The sequence below is a fragment of the Morone saxatilis genome, unplaced genomic scaffold (genome assembly GCF_004916995.1).
Source record: "Morone saxatilis isolate NCDOM2014 unplaced genomic scaffold, NCSU_SB_2.0 Contig16, whole genome shotgun sequence".
NCBI lineage: Eukaryota > Metazoa > Chordata > Actinopteri > Moronidae > Morone > Morone saxatilis.
In genome coordinates this window covers 4,418,039-4,445,401 of record NW_023339718.1, presented here as the reverse complement: position 1 = coordinate 4,445,401, position 27,363 = coordinate 4,418,039, and the positions used below count along the sequence as shown (strand labels likewise).

At 43.7% G+C, this 27,363-nt stretch overlaps 1 protein-coding gene across 1 annotated transcript in view; it reads right to left on the bottom strand.

The window, feature by feature from the left end:
• ep400 (E1A binding protein p400) overlaps positions 1 to 27,296 on the bottom strand; it is a gene marked incomplete in the record, with an annotated part of 30,046 nt that extends 2,750 nt beyond the window's left edge. The window contains 51 exon segments of the mRNA XM_035658318.1: positions 467 to 612; positions 784 to 964; positions 1,450 to 1,671; positions 1,766 to 1,896; positions 2,054 to 2,252; positions 2,757 to 2,863; positions 2,945 to 2,990; positions 3,089 to 3,265; positions 3,630 to 3,708; positions 3,806 to 3,862; positions 4,678 to 4,814; positions 4,933 to 4,980; positions 5,065 to 5,238; positions 5,329 to 5,564; positions 5,882 to 6,035; positions 6,149 to 6,193; positions 6,277 to 6,411; positions 6,854 to 6,928; positions 7,029 to 7,337; positions 7,464 to 7,575; positions 7,682 to 7,878; positions 9,426 to 9,595; positions 9,906 to 10,108; positions 10,326 to 10,615; positions 10,746 to 10,816; positions 11,053 to 11,205; positions 12,078 to 12,242; positions 14,243 to 14,527; positions 15,825 to 16,012; positions 16,131 to 16,300; positions 16,891 to 17,077; positions 17,322 to 17,458; positions 17,558 to 17,732; positions 17,854 to 18,023; positions 18,118 to 18,254; positions 18,352 to 18,529; positions 18,609 to 18,802; positions 18,890 to 19,003; positions 19,739 to 19,828; positions 19,947 to 20,004; positions 20,099 to 20,136; positions 20,279 to 20,357; positions 20,463 to 20,603; positions 20,708 to 20,893; positions 21,161 to 21,463; positions 21,559 to 21,953; positions 24,059 to 24,143; positions 24,285 to 24,392; positions 24,499 to 25,858; positions 26,293 to 26,361; positions 27,121 to 27,296. Coding sequence (XP_035514211.1) covers positions 467 to 612; positions 784 to 964; positions 1,450 to 1,671; positions 1,766 to 1,896; positions 2,054 to 2,252; positions 2,757 to 2,863; positions 2,945 to 2,990; positions 3,089 to 3,265; positions 3,630 to 3,708; positions 3,806 to 3,862; positions 4,678 to 4,814; positions 4,933 to 4,980; positions 5,065 to 5,238; positions 5,329 to 5,564; positions 5,882 to 6,035; positions 6,149 to 6,193; positions 6,277 to 6,411; positions 6,854 to 6,928; positions 7,029 to 7,337; positions 7,464 to 7,575; positions 7,682 to 7,878; positions 9,426 to 9,595; positions 9,906 to 10,108; positions 10,326 to 10,615; positions 10,746 to 10,816; positions 11,053 to 11,205; positions 12,078 to 12,242; positions 14,243 to 14,527; positions 15,825 to 16,012; positions 16,131 to 16,300; positions 16,891 to 17,077; positions 17,322 to 17,458; positions 17,558 to 17,732; positions 17,854 to 18,023; positions 18,118 to 18,254; positions 18,352 to 18,529; positions 18,609 to 18,802; positions 18,890 to 19,003; positions 19,739 to 19,828; positions 19,947 to 20,004; positions 20,099 to 20,136; positions 20,279 to 20,357; positions 20,463 to 20,603; positions 20,708 to 20,893; positions 21,161 to 21,463; positions 21,559 to 21,953; positions 24,059 to 24,143; positions 24,285 to 24,392; positions 24,499 to 25,827 — 8,766 coding nt within the window.
• Between the last annotated feature and the right edge of the window lie 67 nt (positions 27,297 to 27,363).

The window sequence follows — 27,363 nt, the reverse complement described above, 5'->3', positions numbered from 1 at the left end:
AGTTTCATTCTGTTTCTGTTCACTTTAATGAAGTTACGATGTTATGATGATGGTAAAGTGACTGTTTTTGGTTCCTGGTTATATAAAATGTCTCTGTAGGGATCCTTTCCATAATGCTGTCAGACACTTAGAACAACATGAGCCTGTCAGTGGCAAAACAAGCACTGTTAGTGGATCTACTTGGAAGCATTTATCCCCAAAGATTCACTTGTTACGGGTTTATTTTCACCAAACCAGTGTTAGTGATTGTTGGAAAGACTAACAGACTGTTTTGGTAAGTTTTATATTGTTTCTGTCCAGTTTGAAATGTCTGGTAGGCAGTAGTGCTCTGAGATGCTCTAGTGCAACATCTACTGGTATTTCTTATATATAACTTATATAAAAAAAGTGTCTTCTTAATAATATTTCTACTAAACTAATACACTGAAGCAAAAGAAAGTGTGTGTGTGTGTGTGTGTGTGTTTACCTTCTGCTGTACAGTGGTCTGTCCTTGCTGCAGCTGTCCCACTTTCTGCTGCGCCGCCTGAACTGCCGCCTGCTGCTGCTGCTTCTTCATCTGAAGCAGCTGCTGAACCTGCATCTGGGGGAAGGACTGCGTCAGCACAGGCCCGCCTGACAGAGAGGAGACAATTGGACAATTAGGAAGGCTTTAGGACAGGTCAGAACGACAGACCAAAAAGAGTGTGGTACAAAAAGGATCAGAATAACAGAAACTGAGACAGAATTTTGAACTTTTCATAAGCTCAGATGAAAAATGTACACGGTCAAAGACCTTTAACGCACCTGTTTTCTGGGCCTGACCGATGGCCACACTAATGCCCGCACTAATGCCCGCCATGGTGACTGGCAGCGTAGTGACGCCAGGGGATGAGACCACCGGCATTACCCCAGGAGGCTTGGTGAGGGTCACCTGGGCCGTCTGTCCTGCCTGCGCCTGAATCTGGCCCTGAGTGGACACTCGAGTCTGTGGAAGGAAACACAACCGGTGTGAGTGTCGCCACGACCACCAGAAGAAAGATGTACAGAGGACAATGTTTCTGCTTGGGGTTGTAATTTTAAGGGGTGTAAGGAAACTTTTTGTAAATAAAACTAAATGAAATTGTTACTTTCAAGATCTAAACACAAGCTATATTCAGAGAGAAAAGTATGCAATTAAAACAATCAAAGAGCTAATAGAACAATGTTAAGAAAACACTAAATGTGTCAAAAAAGAAGCCTATTAAGTATTTATGATTGTTAAAAATGATAAAAATACATAATACAGACAGAATTTATATAAAATATCAGTAAAAACTCATTTCTGATCAATATTCACAGGAAATAATCTGCTCAAAATTCATCCAAATCTCTTTTTTCCTTTTTCTTTTTCGACTGATTTGGTGAAAACCTATAAGACTTCTCAATTACATCCACTTCTAAGTGTTAATGTGTCATGGAAGGATCCTTTACCAGTCTGGCCACCTGCAGGTTGGTGACGGTGGGGCCTGTCAGCACGGCTCCAGGTCTGGTCGCCGCCACGGCTGCTAGTTGAGTGTTGGCTTGGGCGGCCTGAGCGGGCTGCACCTGGGTGGCCTGCTGGGCCCCTGCTGCCTGCTGGCCCTGGGCTGCTGCTGCCGCTACCGCTGCGGCGACCTGCTGCTGCTGCTGCAGCTGCAACTTATGCTTGTGCATCTTTAACAGACAATGAACAATTTTCAGTAGATGACAGGTTAAAATCCAATAGAGGCCTTTAGTGCAGCTATTGTGTGAAGGTGCTGGGGTGTACCTGGGGTTTGCCTACAGCTTTCATCTGTGGGGAAGCTGCCTGCTGTTGCTGCTGTTGCTGCTGCAGCTGTTGCTGTCGGAGCATCTGCAGCTGTGGTGGCATAATCTTTCCTTGCAACTGCACTCCTGTGGCTGGATGGAGGACAGCAGATAAGTCAAGATCCGTACAAACTGTGACCTGAGGGATGTCTCTCTGAAAACTCGACTTGTTTCTCAGCTATCGATATCAACTGCTACATTTCTGGTATCCTGACATCTCTACGTCTCATCAGAGAGAGAGTGGAGTTACCTGATGTGACCTGAGTGACCAGTGGGCGAGTCTGTGACTGCACCGGGCTCAGAGTGGTAGAAACTACTGCAGACGCGGTCACCGGGGTAACGGTCCGAACACCCTGACCTGTGGCTATGGCGACCACTTCAGTGGGGGCAGCAGGCGTCAAGGCCCTCTGTTGTGCGTGGACCACCTGTGCTCCAGCTGCACCCGCAGGCTGGACCGACAACGAAAAATAATAACAAGGAGCCAATGAGTGTCAATGTTTGAGAGTGAGGGCAGCTCTGTGGACCAGTTTGATTTGGGATTGCAGGTGTGGAAATTGAAGGATATTCTGAGGAAATCTACTTGTGAATCAACAAGTAAAGCAATTTAATCTAAAACAGCAAGTCGGCAAGAGCTTAGGCCACCATTTGAGACACTAAATGAATGCCGAATGTAGAAGGGCAGAACAGGGAGGCATTGTTAGCTGTAAGGTATTTAAACGTTTTGACACAATGGAAACCATTTGTACTCTTCCTTCCAAGTGTTAACAGGAAAAAATACTAAAGATTGAGATTATCGAACATGCTCGTGGGCCCTCAGGCACCATGTTGGAGGGTTAGTGGGTGTGCACTCTGCTTCATGCCAGCGCAAAAGGATATTTGCGTCATTAATTCCTGTAAGCTACGAGGGTGGCTGAGTTAAGCCAGAGCAGCGGTGATAAATGAACATGACTCACAGACAGGGTGCCTGGTATGACTGGAGGTGCCAGGCGTTTGTTGGCCTGGAAGGGACTCGCAGGAACTCCAGCTACTGTGTTCACAATCACATTCCCGCCTACAGTGGCTGGAAGAAAACAAGAGAGAAATGAATTAACTACTGGAGCATTACAGCTCTGTAATGTGAACCATATGTGTGTCCACGTACCAGCCTGGATGGTTGTGCCCACCGTGGCATTTTTTATGGCTCCGGCCTGAAAGAAACAAATAAAATGTGTGTGTAAGAGCTTTTACTGGGCACAGCGGCTTTGTTTAGGTCGAGGAATATTAGGTGGATGATTGTTGTTCTTACCAGAACAGCTGCATTGGGCACAGCAGTGGCTCCGGTCACTGCGGCAGCCTGAGGGACCTGAGCCTGAGCCTGGCCAGCAGCGGGAGCCTGCGCCTGGCCTGGTGCGGCCTGGGCCTGGGGAGCTCCAGTCTGCTGCTGCTGGGCCAACTGCTGGGCCTTCTGCTGCTCTGCGAGGGCCTGCGAACACACACACACACACACACACACATAACGTCAAACACAAATGCAGAAACATGTCGGCGGGGACGAAAAACAAGCACGACTTGGATCTGAAACAGAAAGCAGGAGGTGCTCCTGCTTCTACCGTCGATATGTGTCAGCCTCGGTTTTAATCTTTTAGTCTAGCTTTTTTAACTTTTGTACTTGTACCGTTCCTTTTTCTTGTACACGGTACCTGTCAGTTGCAGCCTGAAAGGGATAGGCAACTATCTGAACCTTGGCGTAACACTACAACAGCAGCTTTCTCTGATTAGCTGCAGTCAAACCAAATGCTATCTTTCTTCCTAGCAGCCCACGGCACATCGTTAAAGTAACGCATCACCTTTTTCTCCTTGGCAATCCTTTCAGCACGTTGAGAGGCCACCTGAATGGGAGGTAGGGGCTTATCGTAGCTGATCCCACTGCAGAGAACAAAAACAGATGTTATATGCTTCCTTCTTCATTTCTGAACTTAATGTTTAGATGTTAATAGTACAACAAAAGCAACATTAAACACACCTTTCTGCCAAGACTGAAGCATGTTTTGGATTCTTCTGGAATGGATTCATGCCGAGCCTGGAAGTAGTATAAATTAAATTAATACATTTTGAAGGACATATCCCATCTGAAGTTGATTTCACTCGTTTGTTAACACAGAATAACAAAATGGTGATGGTTTCTTGGTTTCCATCAATCAGGCTTTGGCCCATGTTTCTGCATTGCAATAACACAATGATTCATGCACAACAGCTGTTGTTATGGGAGACTGTTTACACTTTTAGGATGTGCATTGAGGTTGGACGATTGATTGCTGTTTGTGTTTTTTGGCTGATTTCTTGTATTTTATTTTGCTAATTTAATGTTCAGCCTCCAAAGAATGAAAGCTGGACAAAACATTCGTGATCGCACATTAAAACAAGAGACGGAAGATAAGAAACAACGGTACAATTCTTTTCAATTTTCAATTTTTTAGTACCCGGATCGAATGAGTCAGGGGTCAGTGATGCATTCGAGAGCTGAAGCAGTCTTAAGCTAAGTCCTAACACCACCCCACATGCCCTCCAGCAGAGGTAGTAAATGCATCAAATTTACATGTTATTGTTGTTCTGAAGAAGCGAAAAATAGGTTTCCATCTGAACATGTGAGCAGATCTTTTTCCAGGTCTCTGTGGGAACTGGTTCCAGTAATTGCAGCTTTTTCCTATTCAATTTAACTTAAATTGCAAATATAGTGGCTTATCCAATGCACCATACACACCAGAGTTAATGTTGCCTGTCAAACTATTAATGTGTTTATTAATCAACAGCCTTTCCACTGTCTTGTATCCCCCCCACACACACACTTTTATAAATGTCCTGTGTCTGATAAGACAAACAATCATTAGTACTTACAGTGGTTTGATTGGTGGGCTCCTCTTGCTGGCAATGATCTTCATGAGTTCAAAGCGGCTGTTGTAGAGCTGAATGTGCGTGGCATTGTCGTCCTGTGTGTAGATCTGACAGGTCCTCAGAGGACGACTGTTCTTAGACTGAGCGTAGACACACGATACAAAGACACACACAACAAAACGTGAAGCCAGGAATTCAAGAGCAAAGAAACGTTTAACAAACACAAAGACCCGGATCAGGAAGACCCGGATCAGGTACCTTGTATATGCTCTTGGTTTTCTTCTTGGGGTTTGCCTCATACACCAACTGAAAAGAAGTTAGAGACATGGTTTAGACAAACAAATACAAGGTGAGTAAGCCAGTTTTACAGCACAGCAGAGCGTCCATTACCTTGCCCTCTTCTCTGGGAATGATGACATTCTCGTAGCGGTTGCGACACTGTTTGGGCGAGCGGTAGATGCGGCTGCAGGAGTTCACCACATCGCTCACCAGATCCCAGTTAGGAGTGTGTGCAGGAGACACGATCGTCAGGTTGAGAGGCAACTCCAGCAGCTGCTTTACAGCCTGTGAGAGACACACAGAATACATACATGAGCAATTCTAGATTTACTTGGAGAGAAAGATCATCCTGGAAGCGGTTAGTTGAGGCAGTACCTGCAGCAGAGCCCAGTCCTCACTGATGAGCCACTCTGGGTTGTCCTGACCGGCCTCCATTGCGGGTTTAACCAGCGAGGGTAGTGGCTTGGCGAAAGGCGCCTGCTGCTTGAGGGAGAAGTTCTTTTTCTGGTCCTTGCCCTCGCGGCGAACTTTCAGCATACTGGCCTTTTCGAAAAGGGAGCGCGGAGGAATGACCGTCTCTCCATGGCCCTTCTTCTTCTTTCTGGCTGCTGCTGGACAAACACACTCGAGTGAGGACAGAGAAACCAAACAAACCAGCAAAGACACTTCGGCACAGATCTACTATGCTACTATACTAAACTCTTTCCCTTAAAATCAGGGTTTCTACAGGTTTTTAAGCACATTATGAATGCTATTTTACCTATTTTTACACCCATACTGGAAAAATTGGTCATGATGGTTTCATTTTGTAGTTATAATAAAATAATAAATGCAGTAAATGTATATGTAACTAAATATATAATAACAGCATGCACTGTACTGACACATACTGCTGTACAAAAGGCCTTAATGACAAATCTCCTCTCACCTGACGGGTCCATCTTGAGTCTCTTGTGCTCCTTGCGGATGTAGACCGGAGGCAGCTTGGACTCCGGCATGGGTGTGGTGTCGTACATCAGCATCATCACAGAGTCGATGTAAATGTCGTTGTCATCCTGTGGCGGTGTGGGCGGAGTCCAGAGCTGTGTCAGAAAACCACAAGTCAGAAAAACGGAGATCCAAATTTACAGATAAGGTCAAATCAGTTGTTTCTGTCCACTTCAAATACTGAATTTTTCCACATTTGATGTCTTACCGGCATGATTTCTGTGTGGCCGTCCTCTGCATCAAACACATACTCCTGTTGAAAGGCAGAGAAAATGTTAACAACCAATCCACACACCGCTTGTTGTTTGATTAGCAGAGATCACAGTGGCCACCCACCATGTTATAGGCATCCTCTCTGGTGTAGGTGAAGAGATCTTCGTCTCCCTCCGTTATCTGCTGCTCCTCCTCCTCCTCCTTCAGCTTCTGCAGCTGCTGCTGCTCCCAGCCTCTCTTGGAGCACTCCAACCGCTCCTGAGGGAAATAAACACAGAATAAGTGTAAAATCAGTCGAATCCATCAAAGAACATATAGTACACTGAAATACCAACATAGTGACACAAATTATTAAACAATTAAAGGACTGACTGTCACATATATACTACACTAAATCTGTAAATTAGAGCTGCAATTAACAATTAATCTGTTGATAAATTTCTCGACTAATAGATTAATTATTTGGTCCATAAAATGGTGATCACCGTCTCCCAAATCAAAAAATACCCACAGATATTCAGTTTACTGTTACAGACTAAAGAAACCAGAACATATTCACATCTGAGAGGTTGAAATCAGAGAATTATGACATTTTTTTTAACTTAAAACACTGAAAAGGTTATCACTTAATTTTATAATTGACTAATTGTTGCCACTCTACTGTGAATATAAACCTAAAATAAAAATAATCTTTGGTTACCTTGAGAGCAGTTTCATCATCACTGATGTGGAGGTACTCCAGGTAATGCAGGGCATACCTTTCGATTGGTGTGAGCTGTTTTGAGAGATGATACAAATATAAGCTCGGCGAGACCAAAAAACAGCGTTTTCATTATATTTAATTTCCAAAAAGTATATAAAATAAGTACAGCTACCTGTTCCATGACTGCGTTCAGCTCCTCTTTGTGAGCAGGCTCTTCTTTAGCTTGGCTCTCTGACTCCTGGTCATCCTCTGGTGACTCCTTGCCTGCTAACTCCTCCTGCTCCTCCTGCTGCTGTTGCTGCTGCTGCTGCTGCTCTTCCTCCCCTGCATCCAGGTTTATGCTGTGGAGAGCCTGGATGTAGGGTCGAGCCACTCTGGGAGAGATGGCTTCAGAGGCCGAAGGCTCCTGGTGAAGAACCACAAACTCCTCCACCTTCTCCCCCGAGCCCGCCTCCACCTCAAACAGATCCTGGATTGTCCGCTAGAAACACACAACATCAGTTAGTGTGAGTTCCAGCTTGAATTAAAGTATTTTTTCAAGCAACTAAAAAGAATAAAGGTGTGTAGAGTTTCTAAAACTCCAGGACAAGACCAGAGTTCATCTTACCTGTGTGAGGAAAGCCAAGGTGTAGTCCGTACCCTGGGCCGCCACCTCTCTGATCAGGTCCTTGGTGCCGTTCTTTAGCAGCTTCTCTTCAATGGAGTTCCCGCTCTCCAACCTGGGCAACACACAAAGTTACCAACAATAGCACCAAAGCCCTTCAATATCAATGTTTCGGAGGTTAAGTTACATCTAGAGCTGATCAGTGGTCTGTTGATAATCACCTGTATATGTGTATATCCTTGGAACGTCCTATTTTGTCACACCACTCCTGGGTGCGGGCGTCCATGCTGGGATTGAGGTCTGTGTCGTAGAAGATGATGGTGTCTGCGTCAAAAACAGTCCCAACTGCAGAGCAGCAGCGGTTGGTCAGGATGCTGCAGAATACCTTCCTGTTCCTGTTAAACTTCTTCATATTCTCCTGCAGGGACACAACATCAAAGCACGTTAACAAACTGGGACAAAGGCTAATAAAAGAAGCTGCTGACAGTATTTCTTTTCAAATTTCCCTCATTTAAGTTAAGTTATCGTTTATTAATCCCTGTAGGGGACTTCATTCTCTCCTAAGTACTAGGCTGTGAGGACAAACTCCAGATCTGAGTGCCTTGGAGAATTACCCTAACATATGCAGACTTTCTCTATGTTGCAGGAGGCCGCAGAACCTGAGGAAACCCACGCAAACATGGAGAGAACTGCACACAGAAAGTCCCTGCCAAGGACCTTCTTGCTTGTGAGGCAACAGTGCTCACCACTGAGCCACTGAGGAACATTAATCTACATATATTTCTTGTATATTATTAACAGTAAACTAATAATAAGTCCCCACAGGGTCATTATCCATTTTGATGTGAGTGCTGTTGTCTGCATGTTTATGTTCTTACAGCAACACCAGGTCCAGTTAACTGATCCAGAAGGAGGGATTACATAATAGACCATAGGGTTAGATTAAATCAGGACGGGAGCATTTAAGATTTCAAATTTCACAGTTCAGGCAGACTAATAGCATTTTACAGTTGGAAAAAGTGTGCAGCAGCAAATGACTGCAGGGTTTCCTACTCTTTAAGAAATAATTTCCCGAGCCTTTTCCAGGACAGCACTTGCTCACAATGGCGGTCAGTGTTTATTAAGACGCTCCACGTTAACTTGCTTTCTCGGCGTGCTTGGCTGTTGGCTCACCACAGCAGAACACAGTACAAATCAAGTAGAATTCATTTTATTTTAAAGAAAACTCATCTTATTGCTCACCTATTAGCCTATTAAAATAAATGTAGAAAGTATAAGTATTTATTGCATGTACAAAGAACAATTATCAACCACAACGACAAATTTATTTTGAGTGAGGGGCAAAAATACAATTAAAATCTTCCAGTTCAACATAGTTATTTTCCAGGATATTTGGTAATTTTAATGACTTTCCAGGCGTTTCCATGGCTGAAAAACTTGTCTCTAAATTTCCAGGTTTTCCAGATATTCCAGGATGCATGGGAACCCTGTAATGTCTATTTACTACTACTCTACTAATTTATGCTTTTTCATGGTTTAAATGCTGACTGGAGACAGGAGGAGCAACTTCAGGACCCTTTATACAACAGGGTTGTTACTGATCTATGTAACATGTGAGTCATTCTTGGGTCTCTTGTGACTTTGCTGTCATATGACCACTGGTGTAAACACTTTGACGTATGCAAGACAAAGGATGAACAGTGTTCAGAAGTGTCTTGAATCACGAGGAGGAAAGACAGAGAGCCTACATACACTGTTTCCCTTCACGGCACATGCTTGCCCTCTACTGGTTAACTGTCTTAACCGTCTCATTCGCTCTCTGGGACAACTGTTATCGCTCTAATTACACGGATCATTTCCAGTGTCATAACAGCACATTTTGATGTGGCAACACTGAATTAATTTCAGTTAAGAAGCTGAGTTATGCCTCATTAAGATCAATTAAAAAAAAGGTGTTGACTCTACCTGTCGTTCGTCAGGAGTGAAGCTTTCATCCACCCGCACATACGTGAGCTGCCTGTGATCCAGGAAGGCCTCCAGGATGTCGAGCATCTTCACCATCTGAGTGAAGATGAGGACACGGCGGCTGTCTGACCTGAGCTTCTGCAGCAGAATGGCAAGAGCTTCCAGTTTGCCTTTGGAAGAAGAAAAGATTAAAAGTTAGCGCTCTTGGCACGGTCAGACGTTTCAGTTTGTTGTGTTTCAAGGTTCATTTTAGTTGTTGAGTTACAGTAACTATGTTTCCAGGACAATGAGACAAAAACAGTATATAATATACAGATAAAATGGCTTTATTTAATTGTTTTTTCCTTCATATTTTTCCTTTAAACTGCCTAAAGTGCAGACAGAGGATTTATTTTAAATTATATTTAAATATTGTGCATTAATTTATTTCCCTGTTTTCTGCTGCATGTAAACAAATATCAAAACAGTTGCTGGGCTAACCGGAGTCCATCTGCATCAGCTGCAGGTCAGGAAAACGGAAAAGACGCCTGGACGCCAAGTGGTGGATGTCAGCGCTGTGGGGGCCGGAGGCCTCCTGTAGCCGACGGTGAAGAGACTTCCGCTCGAGGCTGTAGGGAACCGGGGGATTGGCTGCATACAGGTGAGGAGGTGGAGCTACAGCTGGAGGCACCACACATACCAGCCTAAAAGAGGAAAGATAAGAAGATGAGATAAAACATAGGAAATTTGTGTTGTGATAAAATGCTCTTAAAGTAGATTATTTACTTGTTTAATGCAATTCTAACAATGCCGCTAGTAAGCTACATATAACCAAAATGCATGGGTTTAGGTATTTTATGATGGTTTCTGACAAAAAGTGCAGTAGAGAATAAAGGCAGCTTTGATACTGAGGTGAAGTACCTCTTGATAAGGCTGTTGGCAGCCTCCAGGCGGTCCTCCACAGACAGCAGAGTGGACTGCAGTGTAGAGGCTGTGGCAACGCATGTTCTCTGGGCCCTGAGGCAGCTCTCTCTGCCCACCCACCTCCAGCCTCCAGCAGTCAGGGCTGAGTGACCGGGCTCTGAACTCAAAGTGCACGCCTGCAGCAGGTCTGAGCCGTACAGCACTCTGCGGCTACAGCGACGCTCGTTGGCTTGAAGCAGGCGGCTCAAACGCTCCTTCAGCTGCTGGCTCTTTTCTTCCGAAGACTCCTGAACGTTACAGTGAGAGATTGTACACAAAAAACACAATTATTTTAATTAATTATTTAGTCTACATGCAGTAAAATGCAAAGGATTCTTAATTATTATCATATTATTAAGTATGAGTGTATGTACTGACCTGAGAAGCAGCATGAGCTGCAGTGGCAAGCTTGGAGGGGGACGATGTGGCATTTGTGGTCACACCCAATGCTTATAAAGAAATATATAATGTCAATAGAAGAATAAATTCTGTCTATTTCTATCAAAAGCAGTATTAAACAGTAGTTAACAAACATATTGTACAGGAAAAGAGGAGAAGGAAGCAAAACAATGTATTAACAGTCAGCATTATAATATAATATTAGTACTGGAGGGCGTTACTAAATAATTTATGAGGACAGTTAATTAGAGATAATAATGCAGTGTCTGCGCTGTGGATGAGTCACCTTGTTGGGCTGCTGACAGGGCGGGATGAGGTGTTCCAGGTGTAGTTGAGGCGTTGGACGTGGGAACAGCTTGTGGCATTGTTTGCATTACCATGGATCCCTGGGGCCTGATGATCTGCTGCCCTGGAGCCGACACAATCTGCAGGATGTTGCCTAAAATTGACACAAATATAAGCAGCTAACATTAGAGGCGAATGACACAAAACGACATAAACTTGGCTGTTAGATTAGAAAAAATAACTATCATGCAATCAGAATTAAGCTTAAAGTCCAAGTGAAATCACATTACTTTTTGTATTATTAATAGTTTGTATCATTAAAGGGAAGAAGCCGACTGGAGAGATGCCCTGTCTGAGTTTGACTGACAGCAGTGCCAAACTGGCACTGTAGCCAATATTTCACGGGCAGACAGCATGTTGTTAGTGATATTGAAAAGTTAGGACGACACCACCATCTAACTAGACCCAAGTGACATTCGCAGGTCCGTTAACACGCTGTGCCGACGTGTTTAATGCGTGCCAACTGAGCAGCTAATTAGCTATCTAGCAGAAAATCTAATCCGCAGTACACTTTCCACTGGTGAATGTTTGTTTTGTGGCTCTTCCAAGACGCTACGGTGCAGGGAAAGATGTGTGTTCATGTTTGGAAGTCGGATAAGAAGGAGACTTTAGCAGAAAAGCTAACAGTGGGTTGTTGTTCAAAGTCTGTGTAGCACGCTGGTGTTTGGCATGTCGCCTTTACTAACAGCTTATATCAGAAAGGCAGAAAAACATGGGGACAGAGGAGGGTGTCACGCAACAGAAGTCCCCCACCAAAATTAAACCAAGGAAGTAGCAATTGCATGGTATGAGTCTGAAGCACGAGCCCGCCTGGATTCAATGCCTTGAGCACTTGCAGACAAGTAGAATAAGCATCCAGAGTTTTATATAAAAGGTCTAAAAGCAGGTGAATTACATGAAACACAAAAGAATTAAGAGAATTATTTACAATTAGTGTGAAAATGAGATATACATCACCGAGTGTACCTTGGAGCTGCAGGGGCTGTCCGGTGGTGAGCTGGCGGAGCTGGCTGGGGGACAAAGTGAACTTGTTACCCTGAAACTGCAGAGTGACGGGAGTCTCAGGCTGGGAGATACGATTCTGACTGCCCGCTATGTTGGCCAGCTGGGCGATCTTCACCACATCTCCACCTTCAACGGAAAGAAAGAACAAACCCCTCATTTAAAAGTCAGCACAAAAAAAAAAAAAGCCTTCTGTGACATTTTAACAGTTACTAAACTATATACTCTGCATCAGTTAGTTAAAGGGTGAAAAAGAGACAAAACATGCAGAACCAGGGTGGATTAATCAGAGGAACGAGCACAGCCGCCCGCCCTCCACAACAGAACCATAGCAGCTCCTACTTTTACAAACCCTGAAGGGAAAAGAAAACAGCTACAGGGGGGCAATCCTCAGGTGACACAGAGAGCCTGAAACATACACATAATGCACATAAAGCACTTTAAGGCAACACACTAGTCACCAGGAAGTATTCTTAATGACTGCTGTCAAACAATAATATCCTGTTAGTTGAAAGTCTTTGAACACCCTCCAGCGATCATTATTTATAATTATCTGTTGTACTGTTTACAATGAATACAGTAAACTATATTAAATACAATTATTGTGTGTATATTATTTTATATAATTGTTTCAATTATTAGCGTCTCGTCGTTCAGATCGCCTGGGTTTTCTCCCCAGATGTTGTCACCATCTGGACTTTACATTACATTATGGAGGACAGCAAAAATTTGTGAAATAATTTTAACCTCGGACAGCAATGGCGTCTTTTCCCTTTCTAACTTTTATTCTTTCCTGCTGGCTTCAGCTAATTTTACCGTCATGCTCTCAGCATGTGATCCATGATGATAAATATGATGTCTGTCATCTACCGTCTGCCTAAATCCATGTGAAAGCAGCATAGACGCCTGTGGGGGGTTAAAAAACCTCAGACTGGCAGTGTAAGTCTCAGTACCATGCCAATTTTAGGAAACAATAATTATACAATAATAGCCTCCAAAAAAAGTGTTTTAGTAAATTAAAAAAATGTTGGGATCGTAGGATTTAGTAACGTTTGGAAGATATTACAGCTTGTGGTGAAAAACCTATGCACAAATATTAATAATCTACAGAGCTCTGCAGCTATCAGAGAAAAATGATTTGACCATTTGAGCACAAATTAGTAACAGTGATGGAAACACCCAGTAAGTTTTCAGGCTAAATGGTTCGTATATAATTTGGTAAACAGATTTTGGTTGTTAAACACAGTTATATCTCACATCCCTTAATAGATTGCTATTAACTTAATTAAGTATTTACAAGACAGAAATTGCTAATTAGCGGGCACAAGATATTGTACATGACTCATTAAGTCAAGCTTACATAGCGCTGATTTATGCACACAATAATCAAACATCTGCTGGGCTAAAATAATATTTAAAATGTGTTTACTTTAAGAACATTTAGAGGGTTTCAGCAATCTTAGTTTAACAGAAGCTGGGTTTTCAAAAAAAGTTCTCCTTTTTATATATTTTCAAATACTGTGTGTTGTTACTGAAAAGGTTTCTCTGTTCACATTTGAGGCAGAAAGGGTTGTGGGGCCATTTCCACATGCTTTGCAGTGATGCTCAACATCAGAGTGAAATCATAACATCAGCAAAGAAAAACAAAAAAAGAAAAGAACCAAAGCTTTGGGATTTCTTCCTGCAGCTGGGCTGATGCAAGAGACAACAGAATATTAGTAAACTGGGAGAAAAAATGATTAAAAAGAAGTGGGGAGGACATAATAATTGAGTTAAATAGTGTAGTGGTGTGGGGCCAGTGGAACGGAAGTGGGTTGTTCACAGTGTACATGCAGGTTTTTTTCGAGAAAGAAACTGGGAGAATGCTGAGGCTTTGGAGATGCTGCTGATATGGCTACAGATCTAATTTTAAAACCATGAGATGTATGAATATTGACACATGGCATCTCTTCATTTACCAAAAAATGTCCGCACCACCAATGCACATTAGAGTCTATGTAAGAAAGCCAGTTTATTCTTGGATGGAGTAAAGACTGAACACATATCAGCAGTGCCTCGAGTGAAGGCCTCAGCGTAGAGCAGTCCATTCTGGTGAAATGCTGAGAGGGAGGGGAGGGGAGGCCACTTACTAGGCAACCGTGCCTGGGCCTGGGATGTAAGAACCAGCCTCTGGGACAGTAAGCTGGGCTGGAGCGCATGGCTGGGGGCTAGAGCCGGCCTGGGGACCTGCGCTAATCCAGGCTGGCTGATGGGAGCTATGGATCCCACAACTGTGCCCAGGGCCACCGAGGCGGCCCCCAACACATGCTGCCCAATGCCACTGTTCCCAGAGGAGGCTACAGCGGAGGCGGCAGTGTTGCTGCTGCTGCTGACAGGAGGGGTAGTCTGGGCTCTCTGAGTAGCTGTTCCAACCGCTGTGAAGTACAAGGCAATGGGGGTATGGGACTACATGTTAGGGGGTATGACCCAATATTTAGTCAAATCATCAGTACAGTTTCCTCCGTATATTCACTCAGCAGTGGTGGGCCAGCACAGCAAGCATGAAACATATATGACCTAAATATGAACAAAGTTTTTACTTGGCTCTATACAAACTGATTAAACTATCGTTGAAGTCTTTTGAAAACTGCTTTAAAAACTGCCTTGCTCTCAAACCTTCGACAAACTGCGTAATACATAGTTTAGCCGACATCCTCTCGCCACCGAACTGAACTCATGTTTCCAGTATAATTGAAAAGCTTGCTTGTGCTACAGCTCATACATGTTTTTGTGAGTGCCCTGATCGGAACTGTTAATGTCCGACTCTCAACAGAGATGAAAAGAAAGTGAGGTGGCTCACTACTTAGCTACTTCCATCCCAGGTCTTGCAGGAATGAGCATTTCTGCATCACAAATGTAATTTTTTAACTGAAAAATCTATCAAAATTATGATAATGTGACATATTTTAGGGTCTGTACCAAACAAATATGTTTTTTTTAAATGTGGAGAACAAGATTTGTTGGCCAGGACATCTCTGCGGCACTAAAGTACTTCATTAAGATGCTGTTTATGACACACATTTCATTTTAAAAACTACAGCTTACGTGATTTGGATACTGCGATAATATTTTGATTAATTGTGCAGCCCTGTTCTATCATCAGCTCCATGTGAGTGTTTAATTCTTTTAAGCAGTTACAAGAGATCAGGGCAAGTTATCACTAAAAAGGAGTGGGAAACTGCCTGGCAACAAAAGCCTTATATTTATTTACTCTTATGGCTGTGCTGCCATTAAGGGAAAACAACGTCAGCCAGCCCACCACTGCTGCATGGAAGCATGAATGTAAACAAATGAAACCTCTGTGATCAGTGACACCGGCACATGAAGGTGTCCCAAACTGCTCCATAAAGCTGTAGGTTGAGGACCTGACATTTAAAATCCACACACTGTTTTAAAATGCTCAGCAAACACTTTATAAATGACCGTATGGGCACAGTGTTTTTAAGCACAGACACAGTTGAAGGTTCATTTAAAAATCACAATCATGCAGCATAACGCTCTATAATGCACACACCACATGGATAAAACTAGAATAAACACATTAAATAAAAGCACCAATAAGAAGGCTCTGAGTGGGTAAGTTTGTCTTTTAAACTTTGACGTCTGGAATCCTTTAGCCACTGTGAAAACAATATTTCCTCTCTTGTGTAATGACCCCTGAAATGGTCGTACCGTGCGAAGTGGGTGTGGTAGTTGCAGTGGTGACAGGGGTCTTGCCCCGGTTCTGGGCTGGCTGGCTGGTGGTGGAAGGAGTGGTGCTGGTAGCAGGAGAGCTCGTCAGAGGACGCTGACCTGCTGCGCCTGTGATGGCAGCCAGGCGACCTTCTGGCTTTGTCCCATACTGAACAGGCTGGAACAATCTAACCAGGAAAGAAACATCAATAATCACCTTGTTTTAATGTCAGAATGTAAATATTAGGCTTACATTTAGAGGAATGTCCACATTAACCATGTTATATGTGGTTATGTATGGCTGACCTCATGGGTTTTATCGGGTATGGCTTGGGTCGTGGTGGTGGATCTGGAGCAGTGTAGATCTCCTCGATGAGCTGCTGTGTGACCTTTAGTTTGGGCACCGCCTCTTCAGTCTGATAGCGAGTCAGTCTGTTCTCGTTATTGATCAGATCAAATATGGACATGTTTGCGATCTATGAAGATGGTGAGATAAAAGACAAAAGCGGATCAATGCAGGTTGATTGAAGATATTATATAATAATATAAATATAATATAATATAAACACCAAAACAAAAGACAGACAGGGTCTCAAAGAAGAAGCAGACACGCAAACAAATAGAAGAATATAAAGTATTAAATTGTTGGACAGTTTATTCAACTAGGAAGAAACCAATGATTATTTTATTATCGATTATTAGATCAACTTTCTGTCTTTATACTTTTTATTTTGTTTGTCCACTGATACTAAAACAAACGTATCTGTTTGTACAGAGTGGCATTTGTATGATATTTTATAATGTCGACTCAAATGTTTTTTTATTGTTCTTATACATTTTATATTGTTATATTTTATTTATTTCCGGGGTAATTTGGGGTTTTCTTTGCACATATTGTATTGTATGGTATTGTAACTCTGTTTTTTCACAGGCTCTGTACAGTAGAAATAAATTATATGAATTATTATTATTTTATAATGTCATGTAATAAATAGTAAAGATAGAAAATCCTTACACGTCCCAAACATCCCGAATGTTTTTGTTCAGACAGTTAAACAGTGTCTACCTTGCTCGAGTCGTTCTGCAGAGCTCCCAGCACCAGTGACGGGACGTTGTATGGAAGAGAGGAGCAGAAGTAGGAGCTGCTGTTCTGTCTGGGCGCCACCAGTTCAGGGTGGTTACACACTCGCTGCAACTGCATCAAGACCTGAAGCACGCTGACAAAATGACCAGTCTTCAGCGCCTCCTGGGCTCTAGTGGGGCACACACAGACAGAGGATATGTTATGAAAGACAGTTCACAAACAAAAGAGAGAAGGAACCACTATTATAAAAGCTGTATGTTTTGACAAATTATACCAAATCTTTCATCTTTTCTCAAAACAGAGTGAATTATAAAAGGTCTTTCCCAGTAAAACTAATGTGTATAAGCTACAGCTAAGTGAAAACCGTACATTAATATCACAATATAATTCTCTATGTGGTGCAAATCTCTCACCCTGGTTGAGTGAGGATATCCTCGTAAAGGCTCTTCTGTCTGCTGGAGAGACGGCACTTCAGGATGTGCTCGTACTTTTTGGGCAGCTGTTTCTCCACGTCTCTTTTGGAGCGTCTCAGGATGAAAGGCTGGATCATCTACAGTTAAGAGAAGGGCAGGTGAGGCCGAATCAATCATGGCTTCTGATTTTGAATGCAGCTCAACAGGCAGAAGAAGTCTGCAGGCGTTACACTCACCCTGTGCAGGCGGATGACCAGTTTGTGGCAGTAGTCCTGGTTCTGGTCTGTGCCTGCCTTCACAGGGAAGTCGGAGTAGGACCTGGTGATTCCTGGCAAAAGGAAGTGGATCATAGTCCACAGCTCCTTTAGAGTATTCTGTAGGGGAGTGTTGATGAGGAGAATCCTCTGCTCGCTGAACACAGAAAACAAAAAAAGCATGTTAACCGTGATCCACAATACAGATTACAAATGAATTAACAAGCCTGAAAATCTTCTTTCTTATGAAACTGGACGTAATATAATAAGCAGCTCACCTTCTGAGGGCAAAGACGGTTTCCCAGTGTTTCTCAGTCATGTTTTTGATGAGCTGCACCTCGTCCAGGACCAGGTGCCTCCACCTTCTCCTCAGAAAGTGGCTGTGGTCTTTCATCAGCAGCTTGTAAGAGGTCACACAAACATGGAAGCTGTTGGCTTCCCCCCACCACTGTAATACAAAGATCAGATAATATATGTTTTATCACATTTACAGCCACAGGTAAAGTCGTCAACATGTATTGTTTAAAGCCAACCAGAAGTACCATTCTCTTAGATCGGCGCTCCCTTCTGTTGCCAAGGTACAGGAGGATCTTAAGGCCAGGACACCAGCGTTTGAACTCCACCTCCCAATTTAGCAACTTGCACGTCCTCACTACGATAAGGTGGGGTCCCCAGATGCCTGTGGACAGAAACACACAAGACATTCAATTAAAAAAATACAAATATTTACTATTATATATATATAAACTCATGTATGTCTTTAAACAGCAGCATACCCTCTTGGCCAGCTAAGTGGGCCATGTAAGCCACTGTCTGTACAGTCTTGCCAAGGCCCGTCTCATCTGCTAGGATGCCATTGAGGTGTTTCTTGTGAAGGTTTACCATCCAGTCCACACCAATTTGCTGGTATTCTCGCAGCGACCCATGCAGCAGAAAAGGAGCTGGGCTGCGGGTCTAGAAAAGAAAAGATCAGTTAGAAAATTATTTTAAAAAGCATCTTTTTTTGGTGCTTTTGTGTGTGAGTGTGTCTTACTGAGGAAGTGGTCCTGAAGCTGCCTTTAGGCAGGATGAGCTCTGTGGCAGCAGCCACTTCAGCGATGTCTCTTGCAGGCTTCCCATCAGAGTCGGAGGAAGAGGCTTTGTCAGCACCACGGAACTGGTCCACACTAAGCAGGGAGTCGATCAGCACCGCCTCAGGTGGACTTCCTGCAGCAGGACACTCCACTTCTGGAAAATAAAGCATATTTTAGAGTCGCATCGTTCACAACCATTAGGTTAAAACGGGTATTTCATTCATCAGTTACAAAAAGGCACCTTCGGTCTCATCCATGTCATCCTCATCACTGTGAGGACTAGGCTGAGGCCAGTCGAAGCTGTCAACGTAGGCGCCAGCATACTGCTTCATCAAAGCATCCAGAGGCATCTCAGCTAAAAGCCAAATACAAACGCATTTGAGGAAACAATACAGACACAAAGACGTTCTGATACAAGAACATTTGCAGAATCAGTGAGTTCTTTTAAGTCACATCTTAGAACTTATTTTTATAGACTTGACTTTATGTGATGCCATCTTTTTACTTCATTCTGTTTTACATACATTTTGTGTATCACAAACAAATCCTTTTGCTTTGTCTGTCAAAGCACTTTGTAAACTTTTAAAAAGGTGCTATATAAATGAAGTTATCGTTAATATTATTACTATATCTGGTATATTTAACCTGGCATTAAAAAAAAATGGTGCAATAATTTGTTTTTTTAGAAAAAGAATTATTTTCATTATATAAACACAAAATGTTTAACACAATAATTCACATTTATGAGCAACAGTAAAATACAGCTGCTTTGTTAACAATCTTGCGTAACATTATGTGCTTACATAATTATATATGTGCATATTATATAAAGCGATTTTCAGGGCATGATTACTCTAGGCCAGTGGTTTTCAGCCTCGGGTCCAGAGACCCCCAGGGAAATGGGGAATACCTTAATTTTGCTATTATATAATTGGTTAAAGGTTGGCCCAATGAAAGTGTTTAAGAATTACTACTGTGTTCACAGGTTTTATGCTCTTCAGTGTTAACCTGCTAATCTAAAGTATAGACAGTTATGGAATAACAATCTTATCAGATGGGATTTTATCAAATCAATAAATAAATCAAGTACCATCTTTGGCAAGGTCAACCAACTCTGCTTTGTGGTCTGCTTCGCCCTCCATGACCTCCTGTTCCTCTATGGTGCTCTCTTCATCTCCAACTACAAGAAAAAGACAATCAAATAATGAACAACTACAGAGATGAGGAAACGGTACAGACTCTCTGAACATCAATGTTATCTATTTTTGCTCGATGAACCTCGATAGTTTGACACATACCATCTTCGTCAACCAAGGATGAACTTGATTTTCTTTTTTTAGTTGAAGTCGCAACCTCCTAGAAAAAGATATATACACACATATATTAAAAAAATATAGATAAGATGCAATAGGTGAATTTACATTGTCTTTCATTAGAGTGTAGCACCTACCTCTTTATCAGCTTTCACTCCTGTTGACTGACCAGGTACTGTAACACAAGTAATTTAAGTTCAATACAAAATATCTGGTTCTTAAAAAAGTAGTTACAGGTGAGACTGGCACAGTCAGTAAAAGATGTAGAACAAATACATTGTGTTTTATACTTTTGGTAGTAGCTCAGTGGGACGTACCTTTGGCTGAAGCTTTTTGTAAGCTGAGCGCTTTGAGCCTCTTCTCATAAATTTCAAACTGGAGTTTAATTTCCACAACCTGACAGACAGAATATCTCATTCAGACGACTGAAACCACTGTTATTATTTATAAGTCATGACATGGTTTCATAATTAGCACAAAAATAAATACATAAATGAATACCTGCTCGATGTTTGCCCAGAAGAATTCCACCTCTCGTGCAATTGTGCTGGCAATGTGACGAAGATGAATTTCCCTTTCTTTCTTCGACCTCTCTTCACTTTTCTTCTGCTCTTGGTGGTAACGGGCACACGTGCGAACAAGCTGTAGCGGAGACACACGAGACAGTTCAACGAGACATCACCTGCACTGACTGCTCTATCTGTTGTTTGTATGTGTACTTTCACATTATTCCATCTCTGCCATACCTTCTTCGCAGCGGCCTCTTTCCATCTCCTCTCCTGGGCGAAGTCAGCTGCCATCCACTGCATCTCCTCCAGGAGGTAGTCCCAGTGGGACTTTGGACGTGAGGCTTCCACGAGCTTGGGGAGCCTACTGGCCGACCACTGGCCCTCCTTCCTTAGCTCAGAGATGCGTTGATGCACTTGACTCTCCTGGGAAACAGAAGGAGTATGTGACATGAGAATACAAATCAAGAATATTCCTCCGTGTCGCAGTTGCTCAGATAAGAGAAATACAAATACTCAACAGACGACATTGGGCATTGTCAATAACTTTATGCAAATTATTTGTATTTCGCCATCATGAGGAAGTTAAAAGTAATCACCTTTAAAATACAGACAGTACAGGTGTATTGAGAGACATTTAAAGGCACTGAATCTCTTCGGGCCAAGAGAACCAATTGCAGTTAGGGAACTCACCAGTTTGGCCTGCTCAACTTGCTTATCTTGGGTTCCCTCCTGAGAGGACTGCATGGTCGCACTTTGACCAAAGCCACCAATTTTGACAGCGGATATGCCATTGGTTCCAGTCAGTTTGGACTGGGTGCTCGGGTTGATGTTGGAGCCAAGAGGGCGGAGCGGGCTTGCAGTGTGTGGGGTCGGAAGAGCATTGGGAGCGGAGAGGGGAGCGGGAGATATGGATGTCATGGAGTGAGTTGAGTTGGTCATGATTCTCTGGACTGGCTGGTTTGACTCTGTACCAGGGCGAGCAAGTGCCACCGTCTGAGAGGAAGAAAGGAAACAAATATTCTTAATAGGACAACTGGTAGTCTCAAATTAACATTAAACTGTATTAATGTGGTTTTAGGGAGACTGACTGCTTGTCCTGACTGAAGCATGGCCTGGGATTGTTGCTGCTGGGGCTGCAACTGGAGGTGAAGACCTGGCTGCATCTGCTGCTGCAGTTGGGCCTGGAGCTGTGTGTGCGGGTTCACTGCGGTCAGGATAGAACCACCTGGCTGCACCTTCACCTGTGCCTGGAGCTGACCACCAGGCTGGGCCGTGTTCTCCACTAACTGAGTCTGCTGAGAGAGCGTCATGGGCAGGCCGGTCATAGGGAGGGCTCCTTGAGGCAACCTGCCGGGCAGCTGGGGAGGAGGAGTGTGCAGGCTGGCGGCATTCTGCACCGGAGGTCCTTTGGAGGGGTCGTACTGTTGCTGGTTCTGCTTCTGTCCTGCAATCTGGACCGCTTGAGGAGTAGGCGGCATTCCGCCTGTACACATAGTGACCAAATTATAGGACAAACAAAGGGGCGGTGTAGAAAGCAACACAGAGAAAGACGGTAAGAATCAAGTTGTGCGATCTGACGAGAAGTGTTTTGTCTTTTTGTGCTCTAAAAAAAGATTTTAAATGCCATTACGTATTTGGTTCCTTTCCCATAATATATATTTGAGAGACCCCTTTGAACAAGATACATCTTTTGAAGCTAATAAGAAGATAATGAAATAATACCGTGTAAATTTAAATAACTGTTTGAGCTTCAGCTATTAGAGCTCCTCAGAACCTCGCCATAATAAACTAGAAGTACTGTATGAATCAACAGTGTTGAACTACTTCCTGATGATCAGAGCGGAAACTAATGAAAGTCATACAGCAAAATGGTTACAGAAGAAATGAAATCAATGTGAGAATCTACATGTCTCTCAAATAAAATACTACTTTGATTAATGCAAAACCAAAACATTGCATTTCAAAAGTTGAGAGAATGTGGTTAAAAACATCAAAAATTATACGTGCAATAAGAAGAGGGGTTTTTTTTAAGAGAGGAAAAATAGAAATGTTACAAAAGAAAATGAAATAAAAAAACAATAACTTCTGAAAACAAAGAGACAAGGAGAAGAAAGGGGAAATAAAAATACAGAGCGGACACTCACAAAAACACCATATGTTTGGCATGCATGAAGCGATGTCATTCTAGCGGTAACCAAGGCATCTGGATGCCTCACACAGCGACAAAGCACAGAGGTGAGCAAAAGGACACACATGGGGTTCTTGCAGACAGCAGGCCTGAGCGGAGCTGTGCACACTAAAGCAGCGCCTGCCTTACCTCCCTGCACGGCACACCACCTGGCCTAGACGCCATCAACACCTGGCCCTGACACACCCACACCACCACAATCGCAAAAACCCGTGCCGTGAACGCAACTCCTCCACATGATTCCCCTCCTACTTAGACTGAGGGAAAGAAGCCAAGTCAGAACAAAATGCCATGAGATAACATGGAAGGAAATCAACTAAACGTGAACATGAGGTAAATAAAGAGACTCTTGAAGATGCAACATATGAATTGGAAGATTGATGATTTTGAATCCCTTTTGATGATGCAAGGACGGACAATCGGAGAGGGAAAGACTTGTGAAGGAATGACAATGGTAAAACCAAAAGGACGCATGACACGTGGATTCATAAAATGGGAAAACAAGAAAAACCCATTGGAAAGTGAATTTTTTCCCACAGGGTTCCCACTTTCTGTGATCCACCTCCAAAACTGGATGAACATCCATCAGCACGGGAAGGTCTGTCCAAATAAAGATGACGACTAACAGGAACAAACTTCAGAAAAGAAGAGATGGATAACGACGGGTGATCAATAGTTAAAACAAAAAAAGGAAAATCATAAGACATGGCATCTTCCCAATGAGTGGCTACTCTTCTTCAGACTTGGATTGTCTTCTTCCCCATTTTTCCTGACAGAGAGAGAGAGAGAGAGCGAGAGCTGGTGCTGGTACAGCTAAGCCTGAACTTCCTGTGGACTGCTGAGAAACTCCAGCAGATGGATGAAGATCTGTTTGTTGATGCTGCTCGAAGTTTGTTTGTAGAAGATGAATGTTGTGATTCCCTTTTTTTTTTTTTTTTTTTTTTTAAATCTCCTTAGTTTGAGGAAGGGGCTACGTCCGGCAGCATCGAACAGAACACAGAGCAGCCTGGTAGTAGCACTCCTACCTTGCGCAGTTGGCATAAGCTGCTGGAGTGGAACGCCAGGTGATCCTAAAGGAGCTACACCAGGATGCTGGAAAATCAGCCCATGGCGACCAACGTCAATCCGGGACCTCTTAGCCTGATCTGGGATTTAAAACACACAATACCCTCATAACGCAAAACAAAAGCACTCGGCACAGAGCAATGACCTTCTGAAGACCTTACAGGTCGCCTCTCCTTCCTCGGGTTAAGACTTCAACACAGAGCGCTAGTAGAGGATGCCAAATATCTAAAAGCAGAAGCAATTAGAGGGAGAAAAGAAAACAAACAGAAAACAAAGCAAACGGGGAGGAAACAAAGCAACATAAGAGAGACAGCAGTCTACGATCCTTGCCCTACCTGCTTGCACCATAGCCTGCTGCCTCTTAAAGGCATCCATTTCTCCAGGGCTTGTCATTGTGCCAGCAGCAGTCCCTTGGTGTCCCTGCAAAACAAAAACAAAACCACACATCTCAAGGAGTTGGTGAGGGATTTCATCCTACAACAGATTCTCAGTAGAATCTGAGAAAGAAAATGTAGATAAGTGCTTTGTACTAAGTGCTGAAACCAATGTTGCCTCCATCACCTGAAACTGCTGCTGGACAGAGAAAGCTGCAGAAACATTGGGAGGAAGCTGCGTTGCTATGGCAACCGGTGTCACTGCCTGGCCATCCTTTCCAGTAACAACCTTTACCTGAAAACAATACAGATGAGCAAGAGGAGCGGTATTCATCGGATGAAATGAATGTTATTTAATTATACAAGTCCTTTGTGATCTCACACCCAGAGGCAGCCAATACCTCATCGTTAATGACCTCGGACTGTTCTTCCTCCTCCTCCTCCTCTTCAAGGTCCAAGTCGTTCTGTCTCAAATAAGTGTACAAAGGAACACAGGGCTTCTTCTTGAAAGCCAAGTAGTCCATCATGTTCCCTTGGAGGTGCTGCAGGAAGAAAAGCTCAATCAGGTATTCTTTGAACACTTCCTTCAGGCTGTCCATCTTCTTGGTGTGGTGCTCCAGGCACTGTTTCCTCAGCTGAGCAATCTCTGGCGTAGAAGGAGCAATTTCCTCCAACTTCTTGGGAACCTGCTTCTTCATGGCGCCCACAGCCATGCCCGTTGATGTGAGAGGATTGTTGGCGATGCCTTGTGTGGGACTGGTGAGGGACGGGCTGGAGGGAGGAATGGAGGAGGGTATGCTGAAGGACGCCGTGGCTGCGGTTCCGACTCCGGTAACCACACCTTGCGCCGGCTTCTCGAATATCATGGGCCGTGCGAGCTGTCCTTGAATGATACTGCTGATCTGCGGAGGTAGGTTGGATGTGGTGATGTGACCGGGGCTGCCCAGAGTGGAGAGAGCGGTACCGGTGGCCACGGGACTCTGGGGCCCGAGGTGGTGGATGGTGCCTCCGGTCTGCGAGTGAGGCTGAGAGAGCCGGCGTTCCCTCACAGAGCCCGGCGCCCCCGGAGAGGCCAGCTGTACCTGTCCAGGTGTGGCGGGGCTGATCTGGGCCAGTCCCGTCCCCTCCTGGTACACAAAGTGGCCGCTTCCCGACGGACTGCCCAGACTGATTTGCCGCACTATCATACCAGCTTCCACAAACCGCGTCGGACTCTGCCCGCACACACCCAGCGCCGTGGTCGGGGCTCCCGGCCTCGTCACACCTTGCAGGGGAACCGGGCTGTGCTGGGTGGGGCTCTGGGGCTGCATGGGCTGCGGCACAGGTGAGGTGACCTGGATGTAGGAGGAGGGAGCGGGCTCAAACCTCCACTGAGGGGCCGTGTGCTGGAAGCCGGGGGAGCCTGGGTTCTGGATGGGGACCGGGGTTAGGGTGATCTGCTGGTTCCCACTCACCATCTGCCCCACGTTCTGTAACGTGATGTTCATGTTCTGGCCTGTGACCGGGCTTCGACTCATGATGATCTGATAGTTGGGCGACTGCGGGGCCGACGGGCTGGCGGCGGAGGAGAACGTGGTCACAGGAGATTGAGGGTGGTTGACTGTGGCTTGCTGCTGTGTGACTGCCATGGTGGGCTGCTGCTGCTGCTGCTCCTCGGCTTCAGACCCGCTGACAGACTTGGATCTCTGGAGCTGTCGTTGCATATTCTGTGATCCACTTCCATGGTGCATTGCGTGACGCTGTTTGTCTAAACACAACAATCTGTAGAAAGGACACAGCAAAGCACGACGGTAAGTTATTGTTTAACTATTTAATATGAGACGCAAATGTCCAAAAAAAGACAATTTCGGTTTGAATTTCCCCTTTTGAATGAATTCATACTTAAATACTAATAGTATTTATAGTAGTTTAAAATGTTTGTGTTGATATCTTGACATAAAAATGTCATACACAGAGAAAAAACAAAGGATTTTCTCCATATCACCCATTTTTTGTATAAATAAGACATTTTAAACGCTGTCTTGGCCAAAATAACTGCGATACACAATTAATAATTCATGAACACCGGACCTGTAATGGTTCAAAAGCCAAGAGCTGTTACCTTTAAGCCCAAAACATACACCTTTAAGCAGTTATACATCAGGTTTTAATAGTTAATATATATAAAGTTAGTCGTTTTAATATCTACAACCCACCTTTACATCTGTGTGCACCTTTAGCGCCGGAAAAAAACATCTATCTCTCCAGATTTAATACAGATTGTCCTGTAATGGAAGTGATAGGCTTGGTTTAGTCTAATCTGCTGTTTTGAGTGTGTTATATCTTTTAAAAAAAAGGACTGCACATCATACTCTGATTAATGTCAACAGATATTTTGGTTCAAGATTATTTCTTCACACAAACACAAACAAACAATTAAAATCATCATAAAGCGAAACTGTACCAAACAAACATGTTTTCTTTTAGCTGTAGAACAAAATGCACCTCAGCAGCTCTGCAGCACCTCGTTATAATTTGCACCTTTCACCTGTCTATACTGTCATTTCACCAATATATCGATTAACTGTGCAACCCTGATGTTAAACAAAGGTGATATAACCCTCTGTGGTGGTAATGTGTGCTGTTGCCGCTGACATATCACACTTTCCTGCACACTGCTCGTTTTAAACCCTCAATAACTGCACAATATTCACACATATTGCCGTATTTCTCCCCGATATTGACTTTAAACTCATTGTTTGTTACGACGTTAGCTCCGGGGCGTAACGCTACCTAAAGCTACATAGCCAGCTCTCCGCGATTACCAGAATAATACAGTCAGAGGCGTGAGGTAGAGCAACGAATATACTCGAAATAAATCACAAATATTATACTGTATCACCCGCAATAAAGCTGTTTGTGCCAGTTCATTAATTACAGCGAGCCTCTCTGCGGGACGCGTGCTAACGACGTTAGCTCGTCGCTGCTAGCAGGCCAGCCGCCGGTGAATAAATACATTTTACCGCCTCAAGTGGGTTACTTACAGGGAACTGGGGCGTCTGCGCTGGTTGCATGAATCCTAAGTCATGTTTACGAGAAGTCACATGCTGTAACAAATGTTATTCCGTGAACAAATCAAACATCGATATTGCTAAGCGGCTATCAATGTTTGGGAGCTAATTTCATTCAGCAACATGGCGACCGCGGCAACCTCTTGTGTGACCCGGATGACGTTCCATCTTCCCGGAAGTGGAAATACCATAAAAGGACTTTTTATTTATTTATTT